The 14,079-nt window shown below is 55.9% G+C and overlaps 1 protein-coding gene across 2 annotated transcripts in view; it reads left to right on the top strand.

Moving 5' to 3' along the window:
* The window catches only part of ADCY5 (adenylate cyclase 5), a 145,698-nt gene extending 132,249 nt beyond the window's left edge, over nucleotides 1-13,449 (top strand). For both annotated transcript variants that reach the window (XM_014545249.1, XM_014545248.1), the window contains exons 16-21: nucleotides 159-188; nucleotides 1,326-1,458; nucleotides 6,605-6,868; nucleotides 7,747-7,951; nucleotides 10,727-10,851; nucleotides 12,458-13,449. In XM_014545249.1, the coding sequence (XP_014400735.1) occupies nucleotides 159-188; nucleotides 1,326-1,458; nucleotides 6,605-6,868; nucleotides 7,747-7,951; nucleotides 10,727-10,851; nucleotides 12,458-12,586 (886 nt within the window). In that variant the 3' untranslated portion in view covers nucleotides 12,587-13,449. The remainder of the gene's footprint in view (nucleotides 1-158; nucleotides 189-1,325; nucleotides 1,459-6,604; nucleotides 6,869-7,746; nucleotides 7,952-10,726; nucleotides 10,852-12,457) is intronic.
* Nucleotides 13,450-14,079: the final 630 nt, after the last annotated feature.

Below are 14,079 nucleotides of genomic sequence, written 5' to 3'. Positions count from 1 at the left end.
GGCAGTTCAGGGTTGGGGACAGCAGGGTGGGCGGCAGGGCAGGGTGGGGGAACAGCAGAGTGGGGATCAGAGCAGGATGGAGGACACAGCAGGGTGGGAACACGGCAGGGTGGGGGATACAGCAGGCACTGAGCTGCCCTCCCCACTTCCGTTCACAGAGACTTCAACAACAACGGGACCTCCCAGTGGTGAGTTGATGTTCTCTCTCTCTCTCTCTCTCTCTCTCTCTCTCTCTCTCTCTCTCTGAGTTCTCAGAGAGTGCCTCTCCCTCCCTTCGCACAGAGCAGTGGGGCCAGCAGAGAAGGCAGCAGGGCCCAGGTGGGAGGGGGCTTTGTGGCAGGTGGGCCCTCCCCTCCCTCGTATCAAGGGGGCCCCATTGGGTAGATGCCCCCCTTTTTTATGATCCCACCACCCCAAGGTGATCTATAGACCCCGCGGGCGGCCGGGGCCTCAGGACCTACAGGCCATTCCACAGGCTTCACCTTAAAGCATTCAGCCTCAGGCTCTTCCCCAGGAGCATGTGTCCACCCTCAGGCCTAGAAGGACAGGAACCAGTGCCCCCTCAGCCCCCCGGTGTGGGGTTAGGCCCTGCATCGAGCTGCATTTGAGATTTGAGCTCTTTGCTGGCACAGGGAGCAGGGTTTGGGATAGCTGCTTTTATTAAGAGTGTTCTTTTTAATGTTAACAGAAATATAATTAGATAGTAATTAGTTAGCACTTTTGGAGTTCCTACTGTTAGATACAAAGGATTTGTATATAACATTTTTCTTTTAATGTTAACAGAAATATAATTAGATAGTAATTAGCACTTTTGGAGTTCCTACTGTTAGGTACAAAGGATTTGTATATAACATTTTTAATTTTTATCACAAGTTTGAAATGTGGGCATTGTTACTCCACCTTACAGATTAGGAGACTAAGGTTCAGAGAGGTTAAGAAACTTGCCCAAGGCTGCCCAGAGACGGTCCATGTGGCCTGCCTTGCTCCCTTGTTACTGCACCCACGGCCCCTGTCTTGTCCACTAAGAGACCTGAGATGTACACGTAGCCTTTCCCAAGGGCCTCCTTCACCCTCGGACGTGACCAGGGGGAAGGTCCCCAGGGGGGTCATGAGTTGGGAGGCCACAGAGGAGCCATGGCCGCTGAGCTGCAGGCGTGGGCGGGGCTGGGATGGGCTTCCATCAGGAAGGCTGGCAGAGGCACACCTCAGGCCACGTTTGAGCAGGAGGTGAGGAAAGGGAGGCCACACAGTGGGAGGAAGACGAAAGGCCTGAGGGGCCCCGGAGCCTGCCATGAGGTGCCAGGGCTTCTACCTCCTGCCTGCAGCCCTGAGCACGCGACCAAGGTGGCGCTGAAGGTGGTGACGCCCATCATCATCTCAGTCTTCGTGCTGGCCCTGTACCTGCACGCCCAGCAGGTGGAGTCCACCGCCCGCCTCGACTTCCTCTGGAAACTGCAGGTGGGTGGCCCTGGGGCTAGAACTGGGGTGGGGGAGGCACCCAGGCCTCACGGCACTTTGTGAGTGAGCAGCCCATCACTGGGGCTCGGCTGGGTCTTGGTGCTGCACTGACCAGGTGTCCTGCTCAGGCCTTGTCCCAACAGACCAGCACCCCACGTCCCAGCAGGTCTGCTCCCTGCTCTCTGGGGCCAGGAGGCAAAACCCCAGATCTTATTCCAGCCAAACCCACTCTGGCCAGTGCTGGGCTTGGACGGGCCCAGGAGATTTGCTCTTGTCACAAATACTGTGAGCATTTAGAGTCGTGTCGACAGAACAAGTCTGTGGTGGGAGCAGCAAGGAGGGTGGGTGAGAAGAGTGGCAGCAGGAGAGTAGGGGCACGCAGCCCTGTGTCCCGGAGGCCTTAGTGCAGGAGCCTGGCCGGGTGCAGAAGGAAGAGGACTTAATGTGACCAGAACTGAGCCTGAAGATTCTCCAGGGGGGATGAATGGGAGGGGCATCAAAGACCATGGACAGGAAGCTTGGCCAAGTGGCTGTGCCTGGGCCCTGGTGAAAGGTGTCTCAGAAAGGGCAGCAGTGGGTGCTGGGTGCCCAAGTGGGGCTGAAGTCCACCAGTGTCCTGCCTCCACGCTTCATGCCCTGCACCCTGAGGGACCCACCTGCGGGAGGGGACGCTGCTGGGCTGCTCACAGGGCGCTCCAGGTGCAGGCAGCAGCTCTGGTTACCTGGCAGACCGCCTGCAAAGGGCCAGGAGAGGGCGCCCAAGCGCACTCATAGTGCACAAGCCTGGTGTGTGCAGGTGGCCTCCGTCCTGTTATTCCGGCCCAGCTCTTGCAGGACATGGCATAGCTCGGTCTCTTTGTCTCCCCTGGCCTGGCTCCTATGTCCCGACCACTTCTCCAGCTCATCTGCAACTGGTTAGGCCTCCTCCGTCCTCATTAACGTTGAGATTGAAGTCTTCTGGCCGGGGCAGGAGCCCTGGAATTTCACTGGGTGCTGAGGGAAGATGGGGTACCTGGTTGCCCTGCTGCTGGGTGTTTTGCGTGATGTCTGGGTGAGGTTTCCACTGAGGTCTCCAGTGAGGACACCCTGAAGTTGGGGGAACAAGTGTTGCATGGGAATGGCCCTCAGAAGCCATAGATGGGGCAGATTGAAGTCTTCTGGCCGGGGCAGGAGCCCTGGAATTTCACTGGGTGCTGAGGGAAGATGGGGTACCTGGTTGCCCTGCTGCTGGGTGTTTTGCGTGATGTCTGGGTGAGGTTTCCACTGAGGTCTCCAGTGAGGACACCCTGAAGTTGGGGGAGCAAGTGTTGCATGGGAATGGCCCTCAGAAGCCCTGGATGGGGGTGTGGGGGGGGACCTCAGGGATAAGGCTGCACTGGCTCTTCTGTGCTGCAGAGAGGGGCAGGGGGCCTCCACGGGTTCCTGGTCTGAGGCCCGCCTTCATGCCCAGTCCCCATTCCCTCAGCCCTGGACTGCAGCCCAGCCCCACAGCGGTGCTGAGCGTCTGGGGAGGTTTAGAGACCAGGCTGTTCTCAGTCACCCCTCAGCGCGTCTGCAGCCCCAGAGACACGTGTCATTAATGTTTCCCTCCACACAGGAGAGACACAAGCAGACACAGGTTGATTCCACTTATTCTCCCTGACCTCCTCCGGCCCCACAGCTATGCTCCTCCCACCCTTTTTATCTTTTTGGGGGGGAGTAAGTTTTAAAAAATAATTTAAAACCTACAGAAAAGTTACAAGAACAGCATTGAGAACTCCACAGTCCCTTCATCAGATTCCCTAACCATTTTTTTCTGCATTTGCTCAATTGCCTCGCCCCCACCCTTCTGACATGATGCCCCATCACCCCCAAATTTTCTGATGTCCACCTTCAAAAAGCAAAGACACTCCATTGTCACCCCACACGACCTCCCAGTCAGGAAATCAACACTGGCGCAGCTTCATCCCACCCACAAAGCCCATTTGAATTTTGCCAGGAGTCCCAGTTCTTTTAATTTTTTTCCTCATGAGGATACATCCATCATTGAATCCATAGAAAGAGGAAGTGCCGGGGTCCAGCCCCAGCGGTCCACGGGTTCCCAAAAGGTATGGACAGAGTCGGCGAAGAATGAAGGACATGGAGACAGCGTTCAGATGATCAGCATAGCCAGGTTCTCTCTTTGTTCTAGGTACCACCCTTCTGACATGATGCCCCATCACCCCCAAATTTCCCAGTGTTCACCTTCAAAAAGCAAGGACATCCATTGTCACCCCCACCCGACCTCCCAGTCAGGAAATCAACACTGGCGCATCCCACCCACAAAGCCCATTTGCATTTTGCCAGGGGTCCCAGTTCTTTTAATTTTTTTTTCTAATTCTCACCTGAGGATTCATCCCTCATTGAATCCATAGAAAGAGGAAGGAAGAGGAGGAGGGAGGGAGGAAGGGAGGGAGGGGGGGGGAGAGAGATAAACATCAATCAGTTGCTCCACACATGTGCCCTTACCAGGAATCCTACCATGACCCTTTGCTTTGGTGCACTGGATGATGCTCCAACCACTGAGTCACATTGGCCAGGGCAGTGGTCCCAGTTCTAACCCAGGATTCTTTGCATTTAGTTCATGTCTTCTCAGTCTTTCCTGGCCTCTCAGTCCTTGCCAGTCTTAAAAAGATCCGTGTGCTGTGACCCTCAGATGCTGACATTTCCCATGTCCAGACTCAGGTCACACCTTCTTGGAGGCAAATCATGGAAATGACGCTGCTCCTTCTCAGTGCATCACACTGGGGATTCCACTGTGCTGACCTGCCCCATCCCTGGTGATGTTAACCTTGATCACCACTCAGTGGGCGACTGCTCTTTGGTGCACTGGATGATGCTCCAACCACTGAGTCACCTTGGCCAAGGCAGTGGCCCCAGACTCAGGTCACACCTTCTTGGAGGAAAATCATGGAAATGACGCTGGTCCTTCTCAGTGCATCACACTGGGGATTCCACTGTGTTGACCTGCCCCATCCCTGGTGACGTTAACCTTGATCACCACTCAGTGGGCGACTGCCGGATTTCTCCACTGTCAGAACGCCATCTTCTCTTTTGCATTCAGTTAGCGCTTTGTGGAAAGATTCTGATAGTACACCAATATTCTGATCCTCAGCAAACCTCCACCCACCAGTCTCAGCATCCATCGCGCCTCCTGCCTGCCTGGCCGTGATGACACGCGTCCGTCCTTCCTCCCACATTGTGAACCGGAGTCCTGCTATCAGGAAGCGCCTCCTCCCCACTCACTTAGTCTCTCATTAATCTGTATCAGCTCGGACTCATGGCTTCCTATCCCATTCAGAGGGCTTTACTCTGCTCCTCTCATTACTTTAATGCTTGAATTCTCCGGGGCCTGTGAGTTTCCCCAAGTTGGCTTCTGTGTTTTGACATGTCTCCATCATTCTTGGAGCATTTGCCGACTTCCTGGCACAAGCCGATGTCTCGGGCTCATCACTTACTTTCCCTGCTCCAGCCCAGCTGTCAGTGATTTCTTCAGAGGCCCCAGTTCTCTGTAGTGGAGAATGGTACTTAGAAACCAAGATCGGGGGCTCAGTGTGCTCAGTGTTCTAGGTCCTCTCTGTGGACAAAGCGAGGAAATACATGTTCGTGTATATGAACATATAAATAAAAGTACGTATAGACATATGAATACTGCCCCAGGATCTCTCTGTTGATATTTAAAACCATGAGCTTATCCCATTTCTAGTGCAACACCTCAGACTTCTTTCTAGCCTGCCTTCCTCCAAGCTTAAAAACACCATCTCTGCAAGTGAGAGACCCAGCGCCCATTGTCTTGCAGAGATTTACTCATTTGCTCCATGGAGCCAACCTCCCAACGCGTCTAGCCCCCTCTCTGCCCCACCACACCCCTCCCCTCTTCACCACCTGTGGTGTGTGTGCTGGGCGTGCCACCTGTGGCGCCCATCCTCTGACCCCTGCTTCCTCAGGCACAAGGGCTCTGCACACGGCAGGGAGCGGGGAGAGGAGGTTGGAAGGGAAACGGCTGGATCCCTCCTCCCATTTTGAAAAAAATTAAGAAGGCCTGTGCACAGATGTGTGAGTGCGAGGGTGATTGTCTACCCGCTGAGCATGTCAGCCTCTCTTCCTGGAACCTCTCCTACAGGCTCGTGATGCTTCCATGTCCCTCCATCTCCCATCCTGCTCTGGGGCTTTGGGGAGGGGGACATCAAGTCAATACCAATAGTCAAATACCTGAATGCAGGTTTTGGGGGTGGGTGGGGGACAGTCTGTTGGCCCACCCCTATCTTGCCCAACAGCCCATTTTGCTGTTGGATCTATGGTCAAGGTGGGCAGGTAGGTGCTGATAGGGAAGCGGGGAGTCCTGAGGTCCATAGCTTCCAATACCTGAATGCAGGTTTTGGGGGTGGGTGGGGGACAATCTGTTGGCCCACCCCCATCTCGCCCAGCAGCCATTTTGCTGTTGGATCTATGGTCAGGGTGGGCGGGTAGGTGCTGACAGGGAAGCTGGGAGGCCTGGGGTCCATAGCTTCTCTGAACCCCTGCACCAGGAATGCCCTTATCCGCAAGGCCCCCTCCTGGCAGAACCACTGGTCTCAGTTCTCGGGGGACAGCCCACTCTTGTCCTCCTCCCACAGCACTGACCCCTGAGCCTTCCTGCCCAGCCAGAGTCCGACCCTAAAAGCATCTGGCTGTGTTGCCCTCCTGGCAGAACCACTGGTCTCAGTTCTCGGGGGATAGCCCACTCTTGTCCTCTTCCCACAGCACTGACCCCTGAGCCTTCCTGCCCGGCCAGAGTCCGACCCTAAAGCATCTGGCTGTGTTAGCAGCTGCCCAGCATGTCTTGGGCCGAGTCCCCCAGATGGCGGAAGCACCTGGCCAGGGCCTGGGGGTTTGGCCTCTGATCCCATCCATAGCCATGTTCCCAGTGTCCCCGCCCCCAGCCTACACTTCCACTCTGCCTGCCACTCTGGCCAGCTGCTCTCTGGGAATGGCGTGGGTCACATTCCTGCCACCAGCTGGGCTGGAGTGCCACTGAGTCCCCAGGATGTGGTTGACGCTCAACCATTGAGCCACACTGGCCGGGCTCACACTCTTTTTTCTAAGTCACACATTGCTTGGCCCACCCTCTGCCGGTCCTCTGTCGCAGGCCACAGAGGAGAAGGAGGAGATGGAGGAGCTGCAGGCCTACAACCGGCGGCTGCTGCACAACATCCTGCCCAAGGACGTGGCCGCCCACTTCCTGGCCCGGGAGCGGCGCAACGACGAGCTCTACTACCAGTCGTGCGAGTGCGTGGCCGTCATGTTCGCCTCCATCGCCAACTTCTCCGAGTTCTATGTGGAGCTGGAGGCCAACAACGAGGGTGTCGAGTGCCTGCGGCTGCTCAACGAGATCATCGCCGACTTCGATGAGGTGCGGGGCGGGCTGAGGGGCACTGGGGTCCCTGGAGGGGAGGAAGTTAGGAGACCTGGTGCCCCCTCTCACCTCACCAGATAGGACCGGTGACATCAGGAGCCCTGGCCGTGGTGTCCCAGGCACCGTCCCAGGCACCTTGCATACATTCCCTCCCTATCATCATGTCATAGATGAGGAAGCTGAGGCCCACGGACATGATATGTCTTGCCTAAGGTCACTGCCAGTAAGTGGCAGGGCTGGTGTCAGCCCAGGGTGTTTGAATTTGCACCTGAGCTGCCCACTGGGGCCCTGCCTAGCTGCCTTGACAATTATTCCCATCCTCCACCCTTCCTCTCATGCCACGGAGGGCTGGACAGGGCCTCAGGCTGGGACCCAGCCTTTGAAAGTCTCAGGAAGGAGCAATTCCCAGGCTGAGGGAGGAGGCAGGACAAGATGCAAAGCCCTGAACATCGACTGCAGAAACAAAGCCATTTCGATATTTGTGTATCACACCCTTGTTGAGCTAGGACGTGCCAGGCATTGGGGCAGCCTGGACCCTGGGAGCTCACCATGCAGTGAGTGTGAGGGACAATCCCAGTGCCATCCAGGGCTCAGAAAGGAGAGGGATGAGGGAGCTGGAGCCAGCAGTGTGGGAAACAGCCCGTGGACTCCTGGCAGTGAGGTGACTGGAGTCGGCCAAGATGGGCACAGTCCCCTACAGCAGCAAGCGCTGGAGGAGGCCTGGCTCTGTCAGGGAGCTCCAGGGCCTGGCACTGAGCTGGAGCTAGAGACAGGCCCTCTGTGCGAACTGGGGAGACACAAGGGGCCACGCTGCCGCACTTCCCTGTGACCTCAGTGCCCTGGACTTGGGGGTGACCCGGTTTGGCCTTCTTCAGATCATCAGCGAGGATCGGTTTAAGCAGCTGGAAAAGATCAAGACCATCGGCAGCACCTACATGGCTGCCTCCGGCCTTAATGATTCCACCTACGACAAGGTGGGCAAGACGCACATCAAAGCTCTGGCCGACTTCGCCATGAAGCTGATGGACCAAATGAAGTACATCAACGAGCACTCCTTCAACAACTTCCAGATGAAGATTGGTGAGCTGCCTGGGAGGTCTGAGGGCTCAGAGGGGCTCCTGTCCCTCACCCCCATTCTGCATTAGTGACCCAGGCCCAAGCATAGGCTGGCATCACAGTGCGTCCCTGCCCAAGGGGGTGGGGTGGGACCCATCACCCAGAGCTCACTCCTCCCGGAGCCTAGAGGTGCCATCTCTGCATGCTGCTGTGCAGGTGACATGCCCAGGACACCTCTTTCTGAGTGCCCGCCTCACGCCCGCGTTGGGAAGGGCTGGGTGGACCCAGTGTGGGCCTGCCCGAAAGGGGTGCTGCCCCAGGGCATGGCAGCCCCATGTATTTCAAGTCAGACTGGCTTAATAGCAGCATTTTATTTAAAAGTGTTCCAAATTCATTCAGTACAAATGAAAAGCAGTGAAATGAAGTACTCATCCATTTTAAATACAAAATGAACAAACATAGTACAAGTCATTTGATTTGCAAATTTATAAAAACATTGAACATAACAGTCCTACAAAACTGTTAGCAAAATGAACATAGTGAAATATTTTAAAAACTAAACATGAAAGGAATCGTGTAAAATTGACAATGAAATGATCGTTTCAACATCTTAAAACACAAAACGGGTCAGCAGGGCTATTGCTGGGTTCCCGGGGGTTCCTGTGTGAGCACCAGCTCCTGGGGCCGGGAGAGCTTTTCTAAGCTGCGTCAGCGGCCAGAGAAACAGTGAGCCTGTCGGGTCTCCCCTGGGTCCTCTGCCCACCGCCTCGGCCCGCGGTGGGTGGCTTCGAGGGGCTTGCAGACGCCGGCGTGGTGCCCAGGGTGGGAGCTGGCTCTGAAGAGACGGAGTTCCGAGCGGAGGCCCTGAGTCTGTTTCACAGTCAGGATTCTATTCTCCTTGTGCAGAAACTCTTTGAACCAAACCCTATATAATTTTTTCGGTCTTTAATTTTGTTGTTTTATTACTCCAACCTTGTGCTCTGACAAGTCTCGGCTCTGCAGAAGAGCTGACAGAATAGCACAGTGAAAACTCACGCACATGGACACAGGCAGGCAGGCCCCACCTCCTGTAGCTGCTGGGTGATTGCAGATTACCGCTCTGGATGCGCTGCTCCATGAAGTTCAAGGTGTTTCTGCAGCTCGTTTTGTTCTTAGCATATATCTCACCAAGGACATCCCGGCAGCCAGTGTGCGTGGTTTCGGCAGTAGGGGTTTTGCTTTGCTGAGTGTTGCGGCCCTCCTCTGCTTTCTTCTTTCTTTATTTCAATTACAGTCCACACTCAGAATTGTCTTGTACTGGTTTCAGGTGTACAGCACAGTGGTTAGGCAACCATTGGCCCTACAAAGTGGTCCCCCCAATATTTCAAGCACCCACCTGGCACCATACACAGTGATTACAACATCATTGACTAGATCCCCTGCGCTGTACTTTGCATCCCCATGACTATTTTGTAACTACCCCTCTGCACTTCTCAATTCCTCCACCTTTCCCACCCAGCCCCCCACACCCCCTGCTGCCCTCCCCCTCTTGAGGGTGGTGGGGTGAAGGGTGGTGTCTGAAAGAGCAGACCTTTCTACTTTTCAGACTTCTAATGCATGATCAACTCCCTGGCATGTCTCAAGCCATAAATGATTCAGATTTCGATTTTTTTTAAAAAAGGAACACTAATTCACCAACATAAATAATGGTATCTCAGTCCTCAAAATTCGCACAGGAAACCAAAATATTGGATTGCTAACCATCAATATTGTGATTATTGATGGCCTTGGAGACATTTTGCGGGGACTGGGCTTTGTCTGAATGAACGGCCGTGGTAGCCGGGGACCCTGCACCCGGGAACTTGGCCAGGGTCTCACTTTGCACTGGTTGCTAGGAGGCCCAGACCAGAGCCAGTGGGGGGTCTGCCTCACCTGCCGTGCAGCCTGCATTTCTGTGCTAATTTCACCCCCGGTTTCGTGAAATTGCTGTTCTTATTTTCCTTGCACCCCATCTTTTCCACCTACATTGATTTATATTTTTGTAAGCTGCCTCCCCTCCTTCCTCGGGCCAGGACTGGAGACTGGGTGACAGGTAGACAAGTAGCTGGGCAGGCAGCTGGGAACCTCGGGTGGCAAAGAAATGGGCAAGTTCTGGTATGTTGGTCTAAACCTGTGGTCGGCAAACCGCGGCTCGCAAGCCACACGCGGCTCTTTGGCCTCCGGGTGGCCAGTGGTTGGCAAACTGCGGCTCTCGAGCCACATGCGCCTCTTTGGCCCCTTCAGTGTGGCTCTTCCCAAAATACCACGTGCGGGCACGCACGTACAGTGCGATTGAAACTTTGTGGCCCATGCGCAGAAGTCAGTATTTTGTGGAAGAGCCGGTATTTTGTGGAAGAGCCACACTGAAGGGGCCAAAGAGGCGCATGTGGCTCGAGAGCCGCAGTTTGCCAACCACTGGTCTAAACTGAAGGTGAAAACTTACTAATGCCACTGAGAGAGGGACGATTAGGGAAAGGCGATTAGGTGACGCATGAGGTCACTAGAAGCCTTGCAGAGGGCAGTGCTGGTGATGGCCATGCAGGAGCTGAGCATTGCCTGGGTGGTGAGGACACAGGTGCAGTGGGTGTGTGAACAGGTTCCTGTAACCTTGAGTTACGGCATTTGATAGGAGCAGAGGGTTAAGCACGGCCTTGGGGCTGGAGGACCCTGGGTATCTTCAGACCGAGAGTCCAAGGAAGAAGCCGGGCGGGGAGAGGAATGGGAGTGAGGGCCAGCGCTGGTCTGAGTCCTGATGAGCGTGCTGACTTCTGTCCCCTGCAGGGCTCAATATCGGCCCCGTGGTGGCTGGGGTGATCGGGGCCCGCAAGCCTCAGTACGACATCTGGGGCAATACGGTGAACGTGGCCAGCCGCATGGACAGCACCGGTGTGCCAGACCGCATCCAGGTGAGTGCAGGAGCGTCCACCACCCGCCACCACAACACCGGGGCCTCTGTCTGATGCTTGGTCTTTGGGACAGACCGCCCACAGTTTCCAGTCAGAATTTCATTTGACAGTGATTGGGTGGTTGGCACTGATGTCTTTGAAGCTTGGAGAACACGCTTGGGTTCAGGCTCTCAGCACCTTGGACAGATCCCCAGGCCTGTGCTCTGCCCTCTGCTGCCACAGAAGGAATGAGAGGGCATAGCCTGGCCAGGGACCCAGACATTTCCTCCTCCCACAGCCTTTGTAAGCCGCTGCTTGTGATTCCCAGGCCCGCCGCTCTTCCTCTGCGTTTCTTTGTTTTCCTCAGGGCTTTCTTGATTCGTTCTGCTTCAATCTGACAGCAGAGAAGCCTGCACTGGGCTCTAGTCCTGCACCCCACCTTCCCATACCCCAGTTCTCTGTGAGCTGTGGGCAGGCCCCTTAGCTTCCCTGGCCTCCGTTGTCTCAAATGCTAATGGAGCTTGTTTTATGGCTTCTGCTCACACTGACACCACTCATATGTCCCCTAACGTCTCTTTCCTGCAGGGACTCTGAACACAGGGGTTGGCTCTGAGCATGGCCCTGGCCAGCTCAGCCCGGCCTGCTGTCTGAGGGGCCTGGTCAATGGCCTCTCCCTCCATCCCTGTGCCAAGGGAGAAGTGATAGCAGATGGGAACTGGGGGTCGTGAGGGGAGATGAGGAGAGAGGAACGTGTGTTTGCAGAGCTCCTGACCTCACCCATGACAGGTGTGAGTGATGCTGTCAGCAACCACACAATAATCCAGCACCTCTGCTGGCAAAGAGCCTCACCATTGGCGAATACACTTGGTGACACGGCAGGGTCATCTCCCTGCAGCCCACCCAGAGGTTTCTAGCCCCGTCCTCCCTGGCCTGGTGGCTGGGCTGGGCCGGGACACTTGCCGGGGATTTGCTGCTGGCCGGCGGAGGCGTGCTGGCCGTTCTCAGAAATGGCTCTTGGATCACCTTGTGAGGCATTGGTCCTCTGCTGCTCCCGTCACCCCCGCCTCCCCCTCCCCCTGCACAAGGGTAGTGTGATGGCCGGAGCCACCTGTGAGTTCTCCTCTTTGTTCCAAAAGCTGAAGGAGAGACGGGAGGTGCGCCACGAACTGAGCCCGGCCCTGCCCGGCCTAGCGGTGTATCCTCAGGCAGTGACTCAGATGTTTTGAGCCTGAGATCATAGTACTTCACTCACAGGGTAGGTGAGGTAAGCATCCTCACTCTCCCTGTGGGTCACCTAGAATACTTCTGCTCTGTCCTGGAGGGAGACCTTGGAAAACGCCCCAGGCAGGTGGTGGTTGGGTCGGGAGTTCCTCCCACCGACTCAGCCTCTGCACTTCTCACGTGGACGATGGCCACGCTGAGCGGCACTGCAAGGGCACAGCGAGGCTCGCCGCTGCTGGCACAGCACAGAGAGGCACTTTCCTGGGCGAGCAGTGTCCGTCCCCGAGAGCCCGGGCCAGGGAGATGCCCCCGCCCGCCCTTCTGTGTCAAAGGCAGCTCTGCCCGAGGGCAGATTCACGGCTTCAGTCGTGGATGGCCTGTCCTCCCTCCTCCTTTGCCTCCTCAGGTCACCACGGACATGTACCAGGTGCTGGCTGCCAACACGTACCAGCTGGAGTGCCGGGGTGTGGTCAAGGTCAAGGGCAAAGGCGAGATGATGACCTACTTCCTCAACGGAGGGCCCCCGCTCAGTTAGCAGCTGCCAGCTGACGATGCCAGGCAGCTGGCCTCCGGAGAAACACAACGGCTTCTTTGTGTGCCGGGCGGGCCGGTGGAAGCCCGCGCCCCCGCCCAGGTGGCCGCGCCCTTGAGATTTTCCACGTTGATTCCAAAAGCAGTTTCTGCCTTCGTGGGCGGGTGGCAGCCTCTGTCCCAGGCAGGGTGCCTGCGTCCTGCGAGCACCACGCTGACCAAAGATGACTCCCTCTGGAGAAGACTCCGCTGGATGCGACCTGGATCTTGAGTTTTCTCACGGGTGCTGCTGCTGCGCGGATGGAGGAGCTCCTGGCGCGTGGATCGGCGTATGGCCACCCAGCGCCGAGGGCAGGGCTGAAGGAGAGGCCTGGGTGGGAAGAGGAGCGACTCTGGCTGGAGGGAGCCTAGGGGCCCTGAGGGGTCTGCTTTTCTATACGAGCCTTTAAACTTCAGACAGACCTGGACCCTGCCCCATGGAGGCAGCCGCCGGGCAGGAGTGCTGGCTTTGGAAGGACTGTGGCCTTCACCACAGTTCCCCCTCCACCCACACACACGCACAGACAATGCCCCTCCGCGGGGAAGAGAACTAACTGCGAGGGGGAGGCCAGAGGACTCGAAGCCAGGAGTGGCGGTTCTGAGAAAAGGAAAATATTTATTAAATAAAACAAAACCTGTTTCTGCGCCCTTCTTTAGCCTCTGCTAGTTGTCCACGTGTGAGAGACCCACGGGCAACCGGGGACGCTGCTGGGGAGGGAGGCCGGGTCCCAACGTGTCTTTTTGTATTTTTTATTTTGTATTATTGAAAACCTTGGAGATCTAACAAATATACCAAATTCTATATTTTGTAAATTCTCTATATTAGAACACAGCTGTGCTGCACAGCGGGGCGTGTGTGTGCTCATTTGTACTGTCCGTACGTCCAAGTGTGCACGGTGTGCGCGTGCGTGTGCGTCCGTGCTGTGGAACTGGCCACATACAGGACGCCTGTTTTCCTCACTTCGGATTTGGCAGTTTTGGGTTTTCCCAGGTCCAACCCGAGCAGGGAGCGTGTCCTTTTGTTCTAACGATTAAGTAGGAAGATGTGTGGACACATCGCCCCATCTCTCTCTAACACACAAACACACAGATCACTGCCCCTGGGAGAAATGCAAATGGAATAAGAAGGAAACAAAAAGCTACTCTCCCCTCTCACTCCCTGAGACCTCAGCCCTTCGCTGCCTGCAGGCGGGCCCTGGTGCTCAGCCAGGTGGAGGCGAGGAAGCCTGCCTGCCTCTCTCGATTGGCCGAGGTGCCTCTCCTGAAGATGGTCCCTCAGACTTGGAGGATAATGTGGAGCCCTTAGGTTCAGGGAAAGGGGGTGGCATTGCCCTCCACCTGCAAACCAGACAAAGGAAAGGGTAGAGCCAGCTTCAGAGTCCACAGAGCAAAGCTAGCAGAAAGTTTGGTTTGTCTGGTTTTTGTTTTTTGGGGAGGGGACAGTTCAATATACCAAGA

The sequence above is a fragment of the Myotis brandtii genome, unplaced genomic scaffold (assembly GCF_000412655.1).
Source record: "Myotis brandtii unplaced genomic scaffold, ASM41265v1 scaffold4, whole genome shotgun sequence".
Classification (NCBI taxonomy): domain Eukaryota; kingdom Metazoa; phylum Chordata; class Mammalia; order Chiroptera; family Vespertilionidae; genus Myotis; species Myotis brandtii.
Note: the sequence above shows the minus strand (reverse complement) of the source record. Positions and strands in the feature narration are given on the sequence as shown.